Below are 19,320 nucleotides of genomic sequence, written 5' to 3'. Positions count from 1 at the left end.
TTTTGAACAAAAGATGTACTTTATTTAGTAATTGTAATAGTATTAATATATAATTATAATTTATTTACTTTATATTTAATACTAATATATTTTACATGTAATATTTTTATTTTTTTAATTATAATAGTATTAAGTTATAAAGTTTATAAAATATATAGTTTATAACTTTATATAATAAATAAATTATATATTAATATATATGTATATAAAGATACAATTAATTGTATTAATTAATATTTGTAATAAATGTAATATAAATAAATTTTATATATAATTCTTGTGAATGATCTAAATAAATCTATATTTATATAAAAATGTATAACAAGTGTCATTAATAGTGTTGAATTAAGTGAAAGGTCAATGGTTTAATTCTTGTTATATCAATAATCAATAATATTTTAAAATAGTAATACAATACTTAATTAAAAATTGGGGTTGGGGTTGGGGTTGGGGTTGGGGTTGGGGTGGGGGTGGGGTATGGGTTATACCGGCAGGGTTAGAAATTCTCCAACATAGTCCGTCTAAATGGGTCCAACTCGTTGGGTTGAGTCTGTTTTGACAGCTTTCAGGACAATTTGAGAATCAAATTCATTGAAATTGAAAATTAATTAGGAACTACAATTCGATGATCAAACTGGTTGAAGTTGAAAACTAGGGACTACATTGATAGTTGGGAAACAATTGAGGGACCGAAATGATGATTAATTCTATAAAGTACAATTCTATGATCAGATTGGTTGAAATTGAAAGCTAGAGATTAAATTATACCAGCAATTGTGTTATGTTATTACTCTATTTTTTTATGAAATCATTATTGCTTTTCATAAGGAAAGTTTCAATTAATTCTAGCCTCTGTGGTTCATGTTCAGTTGAATTACCATGATTTACATCCTTGCAAATGCTCTGTCAGATCGAAGTGTGGGGGCCCTTAGGATTGAGGTTCAACCTTTTGGAAGAATAAATCAATTAATTCTTTCGCCATTCTTTGCACACGTACTACGTCACCACCAAAGACACATGTCATCTAATTGACCAACTCAAAATAAAGAGTTTAGCGGAGATTCCTTGTCTGGCAATTTCACATTTAGATGGATTATTCGCGTATGTAGTTTACATTATTAGTACATACGTGTATACATATAAAATAAATTAATTTTTTATTAAATAAAATTCCAAAGCTGAGAACTAGAAGAAGATGCGAAAAAAACAATGTTTGTTCTTCTTCCTTAGGTTGCATATACTTCCATTGCGGAAAAAAAAAAAAAAAAAAAATGACGGCGGTGAGAGAGCTAGAGAGCTTGCACCTCATGTTGTTAGGTGTAGGGATACTGCCTGCAGAAATGCATAGACTCATCTCCAGGAATGAACATTACATATCCTCTACATGCAGGAGAACTGGCACTTCTGAACTAAGGAAGGCTGCTCATATCAACATTCATGTACCTTGAACTCTTCTTGGTGGCAGTTAAATTCCTCATACCAGAAGGTGACAATCTGGAGAAATGGTTCTCAGATGCAAATGTTCACCTGGGCAGGTTGAAACTTCGGCCCAAAAAGGCCCTTGTTTAGTGGCATTGGTGATACTATCACAACCTAGCTGTGGAATTTAGGTTTGTTGACTTATATTTCTGCTGGTGGGGTGTTGGTTTTTCTGGTTTTGGTTTGCTGCATTTTCTGGATTGGGGCTATGGATGGTGTTGGGTTTCGTGAGAGTGGAGAGGTGTGGGGATCTTTGGGTGGAGTTATGAGAGCATTGAGTTTGTTCAGTTTTTGGGTCCTATCTCAAACTCAATGCTCTCAGAACCCCACCTAAAGATCCCAACACCTCTCTACTCTCATGAAACCCAACACCATCCACAGCTCCAATCCAGAAGATGCAGCAAACCAAAACCAGAGAAACCAACACCTCATCAGCACAAACATAAATCAACAAACCTAGGTTGTTGATAGTATCACCAATGCCACTAGCAGAACAAGGGCCTTTTCGGGCCAAAGTTTCAACCTGTCCAGGTGAACATTTGCATCTGGGAACAATTTCTGCAGATTAGTTTGTAGAGTATTCGATACGATCTCATATTATATTGCCTCTTTCAGGATTGGGGGACGGGGGGAGTCATCAAAATCTTTCTCACTGTACCCCCGAAAGCTAGGAAACCTATGCAAGGTGACAGAACTAAGGTCATAATCAATTCCCCACCATCCAACAAAGGCAGCCAATAATTTTGACCACCTTTAATATTGGGGTGAGTAAACGGTCCGCGGTTACATTATCGAACAAAAAATTTAATAATTGTTTTTACCTTTATCACTGATCGAAATCAGCTAAAGTAAATACTATAATCGTCCAAATAACTAATCTTCGATTTCGGTTGGTTATATTGGTTACAAAAACACTGAAAAAAAAAATGACGGCGGTGAGAGAGCTGAGCTTGCACCTCGTTGTATTATTGTATGTTGTTAGGTGTAGAGATACTGTCTATCCCTTATGCACTCTCCGAGGGAGACTCACTATGTCTAATGATTTTGGCGTTAGTAGCAATCTCATATTGCTACAATAGACTACTTTTGCAGAAATGCATCAACTCGATCATCCCCAGAATCATTAGACATAGTCAGCCTTCTTCTAAAAGTGCATAAGGGACTGGCAGTATCCCTACACCTAACATCATACAATACAAAACATTATTAGTTTGTAGAGTATTCGATACGATCTCATATTGTCTCTTTCTCACCGTACCCCCAAATGCTAGGAAACCTATGCAAGGTGACCCAACTAAGGTTATAAATAATTCCCCACCACCCAACAAAGGCAGCCAATAATTTTGACCAGGCCATCCACCTTTTATATTGGGGTGAGCAAATGGTCGGGGGTTACATTATCGATCAGAAAACCTAATAATTGTTTTTTACCTTTATCACCGATAGAAATCAACTAAAGTAAATAGTATTTGTGGGCTTTAGTTGTTAACTAACTGACCTGATAACGCCCCCGGATCGGACTAGAAGAAATTATGGAACTTAGATATGAAAGAATTTTGCATGGAGGGCTATGAAAAGGGTGTGAATTTAAGAAGGAAAAGGGTGGAAGGTGAAGAACAGATTTGGCATGTTCTTTTAAGGTTGTTACAACACGCAGATAGTGTGCTGCATATATGCATGGAATCTGCAAAAACAGAGTGAAATGGCATAGGAACCCCATTACCAAATACAGAATTATAAATAATACATATTTCTTTTGTACATATATAGATAGATTACTGGAGCCATATAGGTATATCATATATGTAGCAACCACAATCTCTAGATAAGTTCTTCACACAGTCCTGAAAAACACACTACCTATCCAATCCAAAATGACCCAAATTCGTTTTAGACTGATCAGATCAACCCTTTCTCTCAGCAGATTCGGGGAAACTGGACATGGTCATTCCAAGTCCTTCGTTCTCGTGCTTTTGCCACCCACCTGTGTCCGCCTTGGAATGGGACCAGTAGTAGAAAATGGAGGCAATCATTGAGAGTAGCGTGAGTGCTGCTCCCGCAGCAAACACACCTTTACGAAGCGTGGCACATGACAAGTGGTCAACACGGAAAAATCCCCGGTATTTTGTGTGGTATGCATTCCTCGCTGATCCTGCCAATAAGCAAGCCTCTGCCCCCAAAAAGCTCACCCTGTATTGTCATTTAGATTACGGTTACTATCCATGTGTTCGGTGTATTGGCTTAGTCTGAGTTGCACACTTATATTCATGTCAAATTAGCACACTAACAACGATGTCAAGAAATACGCAAATTTCTAGCAAAAAGGAAACATCATAAGCCTGCCTACCAAACAGCTCCAACTCTCCTTCTCCACTCAAGACTGAAGAAAATTGAATACAAAAATGGAAGAAAAAAAAAGATAACCAGCTTGGTTAGCGTGAGTGGCCGTGCACTCTCATCCCTTAAGAGAAATCGGGAGTTCGAACCCCCTCTAGTATGAAAAAACCAATTTGGCCAGCACCTTGCCGCTTAATTGGGTCGGCCCGGTGCGAATGGGGATTAGTCTAAGTATGGTACGGGCTTAAAGGTGCCTCCTACAGTTAGGGTCTGCTCAGGACACCTCATGGTCTGACCAAAAAAAAAAAAAAAAGACAAAGCTATACTCATTCTAGGTCTACTGTAAAGTAGGTTACATATCAAATATCTAGTGATTTTCAAAATAAATTGAACTGAGGGAAGCTCTGTTTTTTTGTCAGATTTAGGACCTAAAAGCAATGGCAACAACCTAATATAAAGTAATACAATTACCACAATTAAATCGATCAGTTACCGTTCTCAAAAAAGGTGAGTAACTATAGTAGCAATAAAACAAATGGGGATGGGCATTCCTTTTTGAAACTTTCTTAATTTGTACACTATCAATCGCCTTACATGATGAGAAATCAAGTAGAAGTAGGAAGATTTGATTGAGTCCACATATTGCAACATCAGATCATACAAGTGGACAAGTGACAACTTATTGAGATTTTTTATGCCTAAGCAAAAAGCCAAGTTGGAAAGAATGCGCTATAAGGGGGAACTATTAAATTTATTAGAACTCTAGACATTGTGTACCAGGGATTGAATCGATTGATGTCCCAAATGATGAGAGAGGTGGATATGTGAATTCTACAAATTAGTCGAGTGATTGGGGGATTACATATAATCTCCCATTCTCCCTCCTTTCTCATGAATGGTTCAAGAAAGTGGATCTGTGGCCCAGAGCTAGAGCCTAGAATATCCATAAAAGGTTCAGATAACACGAAAATAAGAAAGGGCAACAAAGTATAGATTTTACTGTAGCCTGTAGGAACACACCCCCATCCCCCGCCCCTCCCCACTCCCTCTGTGGGGCCAACCAAGAGAACTCTACCCCAATAACAAAAAGGATAAAACACCTATAACAAAACTCAACAGATACCAAACCAAGAACCCCGAAGAAGTTTCCTCAAACTTTGTTAAGAGTGTGAAAAAATCACAGTAAGCACCATAAAGGCATAAACATATCAGAATGTTCTTTAGCACCTTTGTAAATGGCTAATTGCAACAACTAACTATAATTTAAGTTCAAAACGAACTGATATGCTTTTGTCTAACTGCGAGAAAAACAAGATCTCTTCCCCCCACCAAAACGTGAACAATTTTGTCAGGGGGTCCAAGTGCCATGTTAACTCTGTATACTTGATTAAAACTAAACACAAACGAATGATTATAAAACGTTAAAGCACATCATGGCACCACATTAATGGTATGCAAGTAATACAACACCTAAATTAAGTGAACCCCACTTATCAGCCTTTATCAGGGAAAGAACCAAAGCCCCCATTCCTGGAAACATGTCTCCAAATATTTCCAAGTGTTTCAAGAAGAGAAAACGAAGCAACTGTTTTCAATGGCAGCATCCTGTGTAAAAGCAAATACAAGAACAGCAGGTTTTTCTGCTCAACAAGTAATAGCCATAGTTTCAAACGTCTTAATGCCCATATACTATATAACCAGTGAAAAACAACATAAATTACTCAAACAAGAATTACTCTCTGCCAAATGCCAATACTCACACTAACTTTTATTCTTTCACATTTTGAGAATTTCAGCAATTATAAACATAAACATCCAATATTGCTATATCTAACCCCCATTTGCAAGAACACATGAAATGGAAGAGACCCATATTTTCCAACAATCACATCATTTAATCCCACCAGCCACTATACCCAGAGCAAGAACGGTGTTGAAATATAAATGAAATGAAGAATTGGGGGAAAAAGAAAATTTTAGAACTTACAAAGAGAAGATGAAGAAGAAAATAGCACAAGTGGTAGATTTTCCACCCATCATCCCTCTCCCGCAACACAGGCACTTGGTAACGCAGTATAACACAGTTTGGCTAATGAGAAGCAGCCCAAACGCCGACAATCCGTACGCCGTCGACGCGTCCGTTCCGTACACGCAGTACGTCCTCTCATCGTACTCATCTGGCACAACTTTCGCCTTTCACACCCAAACAAAAAAATTAAATTAATAAATTATTATTACCGACAAGACAACAGAGTTGTAGCATATGAAATGCACAGAGTGGATTGAAAGCAAAATAGAAGAAAAGTGAAGCAGAGAAGGAGGAAAGGAGAAATGGGTTTACTGTGCTACGGCGGCGCTCGGCACCAACGGCGAGAACGAAGGCGATGAGGTGAAAGGAGATGAGTAAGACTAGAAGAGGTATGGAGAGCGCCATTAATGGCCAAGTATGCAGCTTTGTTGATCTGCTTTTCTTCTTCGATTTGGGAATTTTGTTGACACTAAAACACAGTAGAGTAGAGGAGCACAGCTTAGCTTTGCTTTGGAGCTTTGGAGCTTTGGCTTTATTTACGGAAAGCGCTTCTATCTGTGTTTGCTTTATTGGTGGCTTTTTGGAGAGTTGCTTTTTTTTTTTTTTTTTTTTTTTTTTTTTTTCAATAATAATTATTTTTAATCATTTTTCTTTTTCTTTTTCGTCCCATATTATTTTAACTGTAATGTTATTAATAATTAATATCTGTTGTATATTTTCTCCTTTTTTTTATACAAAAGATTCAATGAAAAAATAATAATAAATAAATAAATTAGATCTTGACATTCGACCAGTTAAAACTATTTTAGTTATAATTAATTTAAAATATATTACTATCGATGTAGATTATAATAATAATAATAATAATAATAATAATAATAATAATAATAATAATAATAATAAACATTTGGAAATCCAGCCAACAAAAAGAGTTAATCTGTTAAAAATGTTAATTGTTGTTTTTTCTAAGTTTAGTAGCTTATTTTGAGGGTTATTCGAGTTTGATGGCTTAATTGATGTTTCTCAACTAGTTCAGTGACTTATTTGTACTTTATCCATAAAACTTATCACAATTAAGTATAGAAGAATAATTTATATTTTACCTCATTAGAAGCGGCAATATAAAGAAAAACAAAAATAGAGAAATTGTATAGTATTTTTTTTTTTAATAAGGCGCATGATTCCAATTTTATTGAATTAATTCTAAATCTATAGGATCTCGTCCTTAGACTATTTGTGGATATAAATTATGAGTCGCGAAATTGTATAGTATTGTATGTAAAAATGTCGTATATCTTATTTAATATTCCTTTATATATTTGGTAAAGCATCAAGTATGCAAGATGCAGCACCATAAAGACAATAAATGCAGGTACAATAATGAAAACTTATTTAGAAAATAAAAATAAAAATCAATCTCTTCTTTTATGACTGATGATCCCTAACTAGCAAATATATAATATTATAATCTTCAAAGTTTAAAATAAAACTGCATTTTTATAATCATCTTTACTTTTTGACTTTTATTTACAAGTTACAACTATCATCTATGCATACCTGGTTCTTTTTGTCCTTATTTGCCTTTTTGTCTAACAACAATATCATGTGAAATACTTTATGAAAATATGCAAGTAATTTCAAATTTTTGAAATACAAAAGCAGATATCGGGTTGTTCAATAATTAATTATTAATAATTATTAATTGATAGCTGAGAATGAATAGTTGATCATATTATTTATTTTGACAAATTAATTAATAGTATTAGTTATTTGTGAGAAAGTATTTTGATAAATTAGTTATTTATGTAGAGCGAGTAACCTGTAAAATGACTTTAAAAGATACCAATATGTTTTTTTATTTATTGAATTATTCTTAAATTATTTTTAATTTTAAGTATAAATTTTAAATAAGTTTATTTTAATAATAATAATTGTTGTTATTTTAGCTATTGTAGTTATTTATTACTTTTAACAATTTTTTTTTTGTTTTTATCAAATAAAAATAATTCGATATTAAGAATGTAAATTTAAATAAAAATTGAATAACTATAAAAAACCACAATAACCAACAATTATTAAATGGATAAATTAGACATTTAAAAAGAAAATACAATTAGCTGGTACCCAAAAAAAAAAAAAAAAATTTACAATTAGCTTTTTCATGTTTAATTTATTAAAATGAATAAGGTAAGTCCAAAAATATATTTACCAAACATTAATTTATCTGTTTAGCCAAATCTAACTTTATAAATCTACTCATACATTGGTCAACAAATTTGAAATAACCTTTTAGGTAAAACTTAAACGACGTGGTCCTTTTACCTCAAATCCTATATATAATAAAGTCATATGGTCTTGTGAAAATTAAATGGTGATAATCAACATTTAATTTTCACAAGACCATAATAATATTATTAATTATAATATCAATAACAATAATAATAATAATTGCAATAATAATAATGATAATAATTTCCACTGGCAGTTTCTAATATATATATATATATATATATATATATATATATATATATATATATATATATATATATTATATTTATTTATTTATTTATTATATTTATTTATTTATTATATTTATTTAAATTTTAATTTCTACTGACAAATTATTGTGTGAACATGGTCCACATAATTGTATGGATCATGAATATCAAATACATTTTTAATATATTAAAAATACATTATTTTTATATTGAAAGTACCTTATATACATATATAATGTACCCTTAGTATATTTAAAATATATACTTTTTATTGCATGCAACCCCAAAGTTCATAAGTTTGAAATTAATATATGGCATAGCTATGCGGCCTAATATTTAAGATTGTTGATGTGCATATTGAGGACTACGGAGACAAAGATGCGTTATTCGTGGATTCATCGGATACTATCCAAGAACACTCTCCAACTTAATTGACGTGAAGTAGGCTTAGTAACATTAAGATTATATTCTCGAATTATTAGTTCTCATCTTTTATTGATTACACACTTAATTCGATAGTATTTGGAAGAAAAAATCAATGTTCGAACTAAGATTGTGATTTTGGTCTTTAAAGGTCAATTGTATGTTGCTACATCTAAAGTTAGAAATCTCAAAGGTCTAAAAATTTTGATCCGTGGTGACTTTAAAATTGTAATTCAATTACTATTGTAGTTTACTAAGTTCTTAAAAATTTGAAATATTAAATACTATGTGTAAGCGCGAAAAACTTGAATTGTATATATTCAAAATTCAAAGTATCGGTTACAAGTAGTATGTATCAATCAAGAAGGGGTACAATCTCTGTATATGAGAAGTCCTCTGATTCTCTACTAGAAGTATGCCTATTAGATGTGTGCCAAATTTGAAATATGCCAAATTGGAAGTGTGCCGAGTCCAAAGTATGCTGAACTTGAAGTATGCCGAGTTCGGGAGTATGGCCGAACTGAAAGTATGCCGAGTTCCTTGTTGGAAGTGTGCTGAGTTCAGTGTATGCTGAACTGGAAGTGTGTCAAGTTCGGGAGTATGGCCGAACTGGAAGTATGCCGAGTTCGGGAGTATGCCGAACTGGAAGTATGCCGAGTTCGGGAGTATGCCGAACTGGAGTAGTTCCTTGCTGAAGGGCCTCCGGAGTTGGTAGCTTATTCCTCAATGAAGGGCTAATATGCAGCTTGATCTTCAAAGAAGGGCTTCCGGTGTTCAAGTGGCGTGTTCCTCAGCGCGGTATACGCAGTACAACTGCGGGCGTGTTCCAGACGATATCCTGGCGAGACTTCGGCAGAGCTTCAGTATGCAGATTTCCAGAGCTCCCATTCTTGAAAATGAAACCACTATTTATAGTGATGAGTGTGAGGGAAAATCTCCAACCAACTCTTAATTCCTAATTAAATTAAGGAACGTATCGAGACACCATTGCGTCCAGGTTCATGATTTCATTAAATTTCCAAATAATATCAAATATCCAAATTCCTCAAAATTATATAATCCACATATAATTTTAGTGGGTCAAGACCAAGTCAAGCCCGCTAATTAGGCAACCCAATTCATACAAGCAGCCTGGTCCAGCTCGATTAAATATTTCATCATCTCGGGCCGAACAATCCAACATCCAATTACATTTAATTAAGTAATTAAACTAATTAATTATTCAATGGGCCATTTAATTAACCCAATTAAATAAATATTAGTCCAATTAGCCCAATCAAAGTAATTACTTTAGTAATTAAATATCCACCACGGTCCAATAATATTATTTAAATTTTCAATGCTTACAAATTGCCCCTTCGAGACTTGCTTGACGTGCCTTAAATGCAAAGGGAAGGTAGTCTCGAAATTAACCGTAGTAGTCAAGAGTCTTTGTAGATCGCAACCCAATAAATGTCATTTTAACCACAAGTGTCAATATTACATGTAGAAGCCCAATTTTGTAGTAGCCCACGATACAAATTTGATAGCAGCCCAACAAAATCCATATTCAAAGTATAAGTGTATCCAACGGCCCATTTCTTTTTTTTTTTCCTTAATTTTAACCAAGTTAATCTCCTTCCAGAATTTTTGAAAGAAATTGAACTTCAGCACATGTACACTGAATATGCAGATGGGCACATGTACTTAACTTTTTTTTTTTTTTTTTTGCGAATTGGATTTTCATCAACTTTGGCTAATCTCCATTCAACTAAGCGTCTACATGGACTTCTGGAGTGATATTATTCGTCCCACTATATTCGCAATTTCATCAGCATGGGACTCTAGTCATAACATTAACCACAAAATCACAACAGGACTTGAATGAAAACAAATTTTGAACCACATATACACTCAAATTCATCCCTATCCCTGGCATTCCACAACTATAAATAGTTACTCCATGTTAGTTGCTTTGCATCCTCAATCGTCCGAGAGTAGCATAACAGCCTTCAGGTAATTTTTGAACATTAATTTTTGCCCCATATGTATGTATTTAATTTTTTTGCAGCTTTCATTAGAAGGGAGGAAGACAAAGAAATCAAGAATGGAGGCATTGGACAAGAAACACCTGGAAATTGATTTTTCGGGCTTGTTTCTACCTTTGCTTGGCTCGCCATCTTCACCAACAGTGGACCGAAACCTTCCCGGAATTGATTTCCCGGCTGTTTTCGCCATTGTTTGGATCTGCTCTTGCTACCGGACGGTGCCTCTCCATTCTCACCGTACTTGGTGATGAAGAAGAAATGGAATCAAGGTAGCGATCTAGTATCGCATTGGACATATGCTGAACTTCTTCTTGAGCTCTCCACCGTCACCAACAGAGGAACGGAGCTTCCTGAGAATTGATTTTCTGAGGTGTATTTCACCATTGCTTGGACTCACCGCAGATTTGAAATTGATTTTTTTTCTTGGGATGGTTTGGTTTCGCGCTGTCGGCCACCATCTTTGGGGAAGAACAACAAGAAACACGTGAGAGACATTGGACAGAAAACACTTGAGAATTAATTTTCTTCGGTTGTTTTCTGTCAATTCTCACCGTCGGCCACCATCATCGGGGAAGGCCACTGCTGGATGTTGCCTCAAGACGTTGCTCCGGCACGTCTTCTATGATCGGAGAGGAAAGCAGCCGGGTACTCACCGGGCATGTGCTCCGGCACATTGCCGTCGTCGCCGTATGGTTGCCGTAGAGTGTTGCTCAATTCTCATCGGAGAAGGAAACGGAATCACGCCGGCGATCTAGTATCGCGTTGGACATCTTCTCTACTCGTCGGGCAAGTGCTTCGGCATGTTGTCGTCATGTTCGTCGATGAAAAAGAAATAGGGAACCCACTACAGAACCGCTCGGGGAGGAGACGAAGGAAACCCAGGTGGAAAACTGTCCTCTTTTTTCGCTTGAGTTCTTTCTTTGCAATGCTTGGATATTTTCAGTGTTTCTTCTTGAAGCGTACATATGCACACACATTGAGAATAAAGAGAGTTTCGAGCCTTGAGCCAGTGCGCCCTTTTTCTTTCACACATTCCCACGCCTCTTTTCCATCTGCTTTGCGTGTGGATGTACATGCGTGGCCAACTATCCAACATAACACATATATATGTTTGTTTTGCATGTGTTGCCAGCTGTGATGTGCATAATATACATATATAAAATACTCATGTGGGCCACTGGTTTATAATTCATATATATATATATATATATATATATATATATATATATATTACTCCACTGGTCCATACAGTGTACATATGTATATAATATATATGTAATCCATTGGTTATACTTGCTTGTATATATTACATATACATAGTGCCCATGCATACACATAACACATTTATTATCACTTTGCATGCCGCCGCACCATTTAATGCTTCCACTTTAATTTCATCACTTTGCATGTGTGTGTACGTGCATAATATATAATGTACACATAATATATGTAGCATGTGTATGCGTATAATACGCACTGCACGTAGCGAGGATTTTCTTGGACATCTCCGTGGCAAATTTTCTCGAGCCTTAGTATTAGAATTTTGTCTTCCCACGCTTCATAAGGCAAACTGTTGAACTTGCCCCTTGATTGTTAATGCAACTTCATATATCAAGAACTGTTTTTCAATAATGGTGGTGTTATCCAAGAGTCGACTGTGTTGACGCCAAAAGATGACGATAGCTTGAACAAGGCGGAGATGAGCTTGGAGGCATGTAACGACGGCATGCCTAGCTTTAGGATTTTTGTAGATTGATGTTTTTTTTCGAACAAGGCGGAGATGAGCTTGGAGGCATGGAACGACGGCATGCCTAGCTTTAGGCTTTTTGTAGATCGATGTTCTTTTCGGTGGCTTCTCCTTTTGGTTGCAAGACTTTTTTGTTTTTTCTGTTGCCGAACTCATAATCGAATGTTTCTCATCTGCGTGCTGGTCTTTTAGCAATAATTCGCCCGACTTTGCTTTGACCCGTTGAAAGATTGTCTTGATACACCACTCTTGCAACATGAATCGGATTTGTTTCTGTTATGACTGAACTTAGATAGTTTGATTGCTAAGCTGCCTACGTACTCCTATGAAGGAGATCAAGTCAAACGTAGTTCAACTGATTTTGTTTTTATAAAGTAGAGTCGTTCACAGTTTAGACTCATGCGGGCCAAGAGCGTCTATGATTTGAGCCCACCCATAGACAAAGCGAGATGCATTAGCAGTTTAACCACGTGCTGCATATTTAGTGGATGAGTCGTTCATCATATTTCCACGACTTGTGTTGACACCCCAAGTTTAAGGGTGGTAAATCTTTAGGAACCTTCCATTGATTGGACCGATCTTCAAACCATCTTCACTAATCAACTTGTAAGCCCCACCGGTGTAAACTTCTAGAATCACGTAGAGACCATCCCACCTTGAAGTGAACTTGTGACCAGTTTTCTCGTGACGATGATGGGCCTGCGAACAGCTAGGACCTTGTCCCCAATTTGGAAGGAACGGGTCCTTACCCTTTTGTTAAAAGCTCTAGACATGCGAGCTTGATAGCACTCCAGGCTTTGTTGCGCTTGCAGCCGTTTCTCATCCAAGGCTTCTAACTCAGCCAAGTGTAGCTTAGCATTTTCTTCATCAGTAAGACCCTCCTGTATAGCCAACCTTAAGGAGGGTATTTGACGTTCTAGAGGCAGGACCGCTTCTACACCATACACCAAAGAGTATGGAGTGCTTTGAGTAGGTGTGCGGTATGTGGTTCTATACGCCCACAAAGCTTCTTCCATTCTGTCATGCCAGTCCCTTTTCGATTTGGAGACCACTTTCTTCAACAAATTGCATAGGGTTTTGTTAAAAGCTTCAGCAAGCCCATTTGCAGCTGCATAGTAAGCTGATGAGTTTCACTGCTTAAAGTCAAAAAGCTTGCAGATCTTGTCCATCAACTTGTTGTCAAAGGGCTTCCCGTTATCTGTTAAGATATATCGCTGGATACCAAATCGATAGACGATGTGGACACGGAGAAAGTCTGCAACATTTTCTTTCTTCACCTCCTTCAATGCCACGGCTTCAGCCCATTTTGAAAAGTAGTTGGTGGCAGCTAGTATATATGTGTGCCCTGCAGATGACTTAGGCGTAATTGGGCCAACCACATCAAGTCCCCAAGCATCAAATGGCCAAGATGCAACTGTTGGGTGCAGAGGTTCTGGTGGTTGATGGATAAAGTTTGCATGATATTGACAAGCTTGGCATCTTCGAGCATAGTCTATGCAATCATTTACCATTGCAGGCCAATAATATCCCATTCGCTTAATGTGGAAATGCAACTTGGGACCAGATTGATGTGCACCGCAAACCCCAGAATGAGCTTCTTGCATAGCTTGTAAAGCTTCCTCTTCCCCTAGACATCGGAGAAATATTCCATCAAAGGAACGACGATACAATGTCTCTTTATAGTAGATGAAGCGAGGAGTTCGACGCTTTATATCCACCCTTTTACGGGGATCTTCAGGTAACTTTCCATCAGTGAGGTAGTCAATTAACGGTTGCCTCCAGTCGTCTTTGCCTATATCATACACTGAGGTAGTAGGGAGTTCAACGGTTTCATCAACTGAGCCGTCTTCATTAAAGATTGGTGGAACCACCCACCTTTGACATACTTGTATTCGGGCTGCAGGATGAGCAATAGTTGAAGCCAATGCGGCTAAGGCGTCAGCTTGCTTGTTTTCTTTCCTCGGTACATGTTCAATTGTGACGTCCCCTAACCATTGCATGAGTATCTTGGCATAGTTGTTATATGGGACTAGCTCCGTCTTTTTCACTTCATATAGACCCAACACTTGGTTTATGATCAACTTTGAATCTCCATAAATGTTAATTCTTAGTTGCTTCATGTCAGCCGCTATTTCGAGCCCAAGTATCAATGCTTGATATTCAGCAACGTTGTTTGAACATTGCTCGGTCAAGGTGAATGAATATGGCAACACCTCGCCTTCCGGAGTGACGAAGACAACTCCAGCACCTGCCCCTTCTCTATGTGAAGCTCCATCAAAGTACATTTTCCATGGGGGTAGGACTTCAATGACAAGCACATCTTCATCAGGCAAATCGTCAGACAACTCCCACTCAGCAGGTATTGGATGGTCTGCTAAGAAATCGGCTAAGGCTTGCCCCTTGACAGACTTCTGCGGCACATAGATGACTTCAAATTGTTGGAACAATAAGTACCACCTTGCAAGGCGGTCAGAGAGCACGACCTTCGCCATAACATACTTCACCGGGTTCGCTTTGGAAACAAGCCGGATTGTATGAGACTCGAAGTAATGCTTAAGTTTTTTGATGGCGAACACAAGTGCCAAACATAGCTTTTCAATTGGGGAGTACTTTAACTCGTTCGGGGTCATCATTCTACTAAGATAGTAGAGAGCATTCTCCTTCCCCTTGTCGTTTTCCTGAGCAAGCAAGGCGCCTACAGAACAATCCTGGGCGGAGATATAAAGGATCAGCGGGCGACCGTGAACAGGAGCAGTTAACACAGGCGGCTTCATCAAGTATGACTTGATACTCTCAAATGCGTTCTTGCATGCCTCATCCCATATGAATGGGATGCTCTTTTTCATCAATTGACTAAAAGGTTGACATCTTCCCGCTAGGTTTGATATGAACCTTCGGATGTAAGCCAACTTCCCTTGTAAGCTTTTAAGCTCATGAAGGTTTCTCGGCTCAGGCATCTTCATTATGGCATCGATTTTTGCTTGCTCGATCTCGATGCCCCTGTGTCGAACAGTAAACCCGAGGAACTTTCCAGCAGCAACCCCGAAAGCACATTTCAGGGGGTTCATTTTCAGTTGAAACTTTCGTAGGCGGTCGAAGACTTGCCTTAAATGCACCAAGTGATTTGTGCGCAATTTCGACTTCACAACCAGGTCGTCTACATAGCATTCGACCATTTTATGGAGCATATCATCAAATATTGTCTGCATAGCCCTTTGGTATGTAGCACCTGCATTTTTCAAACCAAAGGGCATTACTTTATAGCAGTAGATGCCTTTTGGCGTTCGGAATGCAGTTAGGTCTTCATCTTCCGGCGCCATGCGGATTTGATTGTAACCGGAGGAGCCATCCATGAATGACAGGATCTTATGCCCAGTCACGGCATCTATCATTAACTCCGTGATAGGAAGCGGGAAGTCATCTTTCGGGCATGCCACATTGAGGTCCCGAAAATCTACGCAGACGCGGATCTGGCCGTTCTTCTTGCGCACAGGCACAATACTGGATATCCAGGTTGGATATTTAACTTCACGAATGAAGCCAGCCTCAATAAGCTTATTAACTTCTGTTTCAATCGAGGGAATGAGCTCGGGGCGGAAGCGTCGTTGAGCTTGCTTAACCGGGCGACACCCCTTCTTCACTGCTAAGCGGTGCACAGCTACCTTTGGGTCTAACCCTGGCATCTCCTTGTATGTCCATGCAAAGACATCAATATATTCTTTCAGCAATGTGACATAGATTTCTTCATCTTCGTCAGATAGGAGTGCGCTAATGAAGATAGGGCGAGGATTTTCAGGCGTTCCCAGATCAACTTCTTTTAATTCATCCACCGCGGCTCGTACCCCTTCTTCTAACTCATGGGGTGCATCTTCTGCATCTTCCCCCTCAATCGGGGTTTCATCACATAACGTGATATGGAACGACGATGCCACCTCTTCCTGAGTAGTTGGTGGTACGTCATCACTTGAGCCTACGCTTTCCTCATTTTCTTCTTTATGTACACGAGTGTGTACAATGGTCTTCGGTTGAACTTTCAACACTTCACCGCATGAAACATGAATATATGCTTCTCGTCTCATCCGAGAAGGAATCATGCTTCTAAGCCTTTTGGGAGGTTCCACTTCAGCGGGAACATTGGCACTGTCTTTAATAACTTGGACAGCTCCAAGTCGATCATGCATTGACTTTCTCTTTAGGGCTTTAGGACTTGACCCCAGTCTATCGAAGAATGAGCTTCGAGAGTCCGCCTTACTGATTCGGTCGAAGACTGATTTCTTTTTGTCTTGCCCATTATCATTGGTAGGAGTGAGCTTTGGGTCATACTCGCTTCCCTCCGCGGAGATACAATTACTTGCAGCCCTATTTATAAGAATTTGCACTGGTTTAGGGGGAACATAGCCCAACCCTTTGCGAGTTTGAGGTTCTTGGTGGCTTGCCTTGCCTTTACCACCGGCTTCTGGGATAAGCTTTCCCAACTTCTGTGGCTCGTTGGGGTTATAGCCAGCCTTGGCTAGAAGCTTATAAGCGTTAGGGTCGAAACCCTCGGTACGTTTGGCGGGGAGTATTTGGCGGGGAGTACCCTCGGTCGAAACCCTCGGTACCCTCGGTACGTTTGGCGGGGAGTATTTGGCCCACTTTATCACCACATTTCTCTTCGGATGATTTTGCTGCATTTGTTTTGAGTGTATCAATCCTTGCAAGCGGGAAGATGAGTTTCGTGTTGTGTTGATCCCCCTCTACAACTTGTTTTCCCTTTGACTTCGGTCGGGAAGGTGGATCGTCATTGTTTCCCTCAATATCTTCAACAATAACTTGCCTTTTAATGTAGAACTTTGCATCTGCAAAGTAAGACTCAGCCTCTGTGAAAGGGCTTTCATCGGCGACAACCTTTTCAACTACGCCGTTCTTTTCAAACATGAGGCACTGATGCCAAGACGAGGGTACCACCCCATTTTCATGTATCCATGGCCTTCCAAGTAACAAGTTATAAGATGTCCTTGCATCTATGACATGGCACAGGACACCTGAACTTAGGTTTCCAATTCTTAAGTCAAGTCTGATGATGCCGATTGCTCTTTGCCCTCCCTGGTTGAAGCCTTGTATCATTAGACGACTTTGGACAAGCTCATCTGTAGGTATACCAAGGTCCTTCATAGCTCGGAGGGATAGGATGTTGACAGCTGAGCCTTGATCAACCATAATTCTTTTAAGCCTTTGCCCACGGGTATAGCCTTCAACAAACAATGGACGATTGTGTGGCGTGCCTCCAAGTAACAAGTCTTCATCCTTGAAGGTAATTTCCGTGGTGTAGGAAGTAACCTTATGCATTAGCACTTCCTCATCCTCGGTGTGTTTAGGAGATGAACATTCACCTCCATCTTCTGGCTTGTCGTTTGTATTTAGGCAGGAGCTAGAAGTGCCTGCCCCTTGAAGATCAAATCCCTTTGGCATATATTGAGCCAAAGGAACTGGTGCACGTGGCTGTTTGACATGGCCCTTCGTCTTTGATTTGCGGGCATGGGTACTTTTTGAGGTTTTCTCAACCCAACTTTTCACTATGTGCTTTTGATGCTTCACAGGCTCGAATTTCTTCTTTCTATGAGTGACAATTACCCATTTACCTTCGGATGCGTTATCATTCCGCTGCGGTTCTGAACTTTGACCGACAACGTGCTTAACAATGAAGGGGAGTGGACGCTTCCGTTGTTTCCCATCTTCCTTTTCAGTACACAGCGGAGCAAACCGTCCGGGTGTAATCGAGATTTGATTTGAGCTCGCTTTGGCATCGGCAAGCTCGATTTTTCCATCTCTGGCCAGTGCCATTACTTTATCTTTGAAGATAAAACACTTCTCAATCGGATGACCAAGAAGACGATGATACTTGCAATAGTGTGGATCATCCACCCTTGAAGTTTCCTCGGGACGTTTCATTTCAGGCAACTCAATGAGCCTAAGTTTGAGTAGCTCATCAAACATGGGAGATACATCGGAATCCATGAAAGGATAAGTCTTCTCCTGCCTTTCTTCAATTGTCGGCCTTCTACCACCCCTTGACGGGCCAGAAAATGATCTTGACCTAGGCCTTTCAGTTGCCTTAGTGAAGACTGTCATGGGAGTAGCCTTCACATTCATCACTTCTTTCTTTTCCTGCTTTGGAAAAGGTTTGTTCCACTTTTTAACTTCTTGTTTTCCAGGTGCATTGGAGGAGCTAGGCAAGTTCAATATGTTGAGCCCTCCGCTGGCTTCGATACTCAATTTCATGTCGTGAGCACGACTGGATAACTCCTCAAAGGACTTTGGCTTAATCCCTTGTAGGATATAGGAGAGTTCAAAGTGCATTCCTTGGATGCACATCTCAATTGCAGAACTTTGGGATATTTTTTCTTTGCAATTCAGGCATAGTTCCCTCCACCTTTCGATGTAGGTACCGGCGCGTTCACCCTTCCATTGGCGAGTAGTGGTGAGTTCCAAGAAGCTGACCGTTCTCCTTGTGCTATAGAAACGAGATAAGAACTCACGTTCCATATCATGCCAGCTATCAATGCAGCCGGGCGCAAGGTCAGTGTACCAATCAAACGCAGTTCCCTTTAATGAACGGACAAACTGCTTTACCAACAGATCGCCATAAGTCCCTGCATCATTGCATGTTTCCACAAAGTGGGCAATGTGCTGTCGGGGATTTCCCTTGCCATCGAATTGCTGGAACTTAGGAGGTTGATAGCCGTAGGGCATTTTCAACTCCTCAATTCTTTGTGTGTAGGGCTTAGCATAGGAATATGA

The 19,320-nt window shown here is 38.8% G+C and overlaps 2 protein-coding genes across 2 annotated transcripts; both read right to left on the bottom strand.

Annotated features, from left to right (window-relative positions):
- Nucleotides 1–3,174: 3,174 nt before the first annotated feature.
- On the bottom strand, nucleotides 3,175–6,416 carry LOC109167955. The gene is made up of 3 exons (XM_019317037.1): nucleotides 6,158–6,416; nucleotides 5,804–6,009; nucleotides 3,175–3,669 (listed from the first exon to the last, which is right to left on the bottom strand). The coding sequence occupies exons 1-3, from the start codon at nucleotides 6,248–6,250 to the stop codon at nucleotides 3,384–3,386; spliced, it is 585 nt and encodes a 194-aa protein (XP_019172582.1). The 5' UTR covers nucleotides 6,251–6,416; the 3' UTR covers nucleotides 3,175–3,383.
- Nucleotides 6,417–13,175: 6,759 nt separating this feature from the next.
- LOC109167896 lies at nucleotides 13,176–15,386 on the bottom strand. The gene is made up of 2 exons (XM_019316966.1): nucleotides 13,818–15,386; nucleotides 13,176–13,595 (listed from the first exon to the last, which is right to left on the bottom strand). The coding sequence occupies exons 1-2, from the start codon at nucleotides 15,384–15,386 to the stop codon at nucleotides 13,176–13,178; spliced, it is 1,989 nt and encodes a 662-aa protein (XP_019172511.1).
- Between the last annotated feature and the right edge of the window lie 3,934 nt (nucleotides 15,387–19,320).

This window comes from Ipomoea nil, unplaced genomic scaffold, assembly GCF_001879475.1.
Source record: "Ipomoea nil cultivar Tokyo-kokei standard unplaced genomic scaffold, Asagao_1.1 scaffold3170, whole genome shotgun sequence".
NCBI lineage: Eukaryota > Viridiplantae > Streptophyta > Magnoliopsida > Solanales > Convolvulaceae > Ipomoea > Ipomoea nil.
Note: the sequence above shows the minus strand (reverse complement) of the source record. Positions and strands in the feature narration are given on the sequence as shown.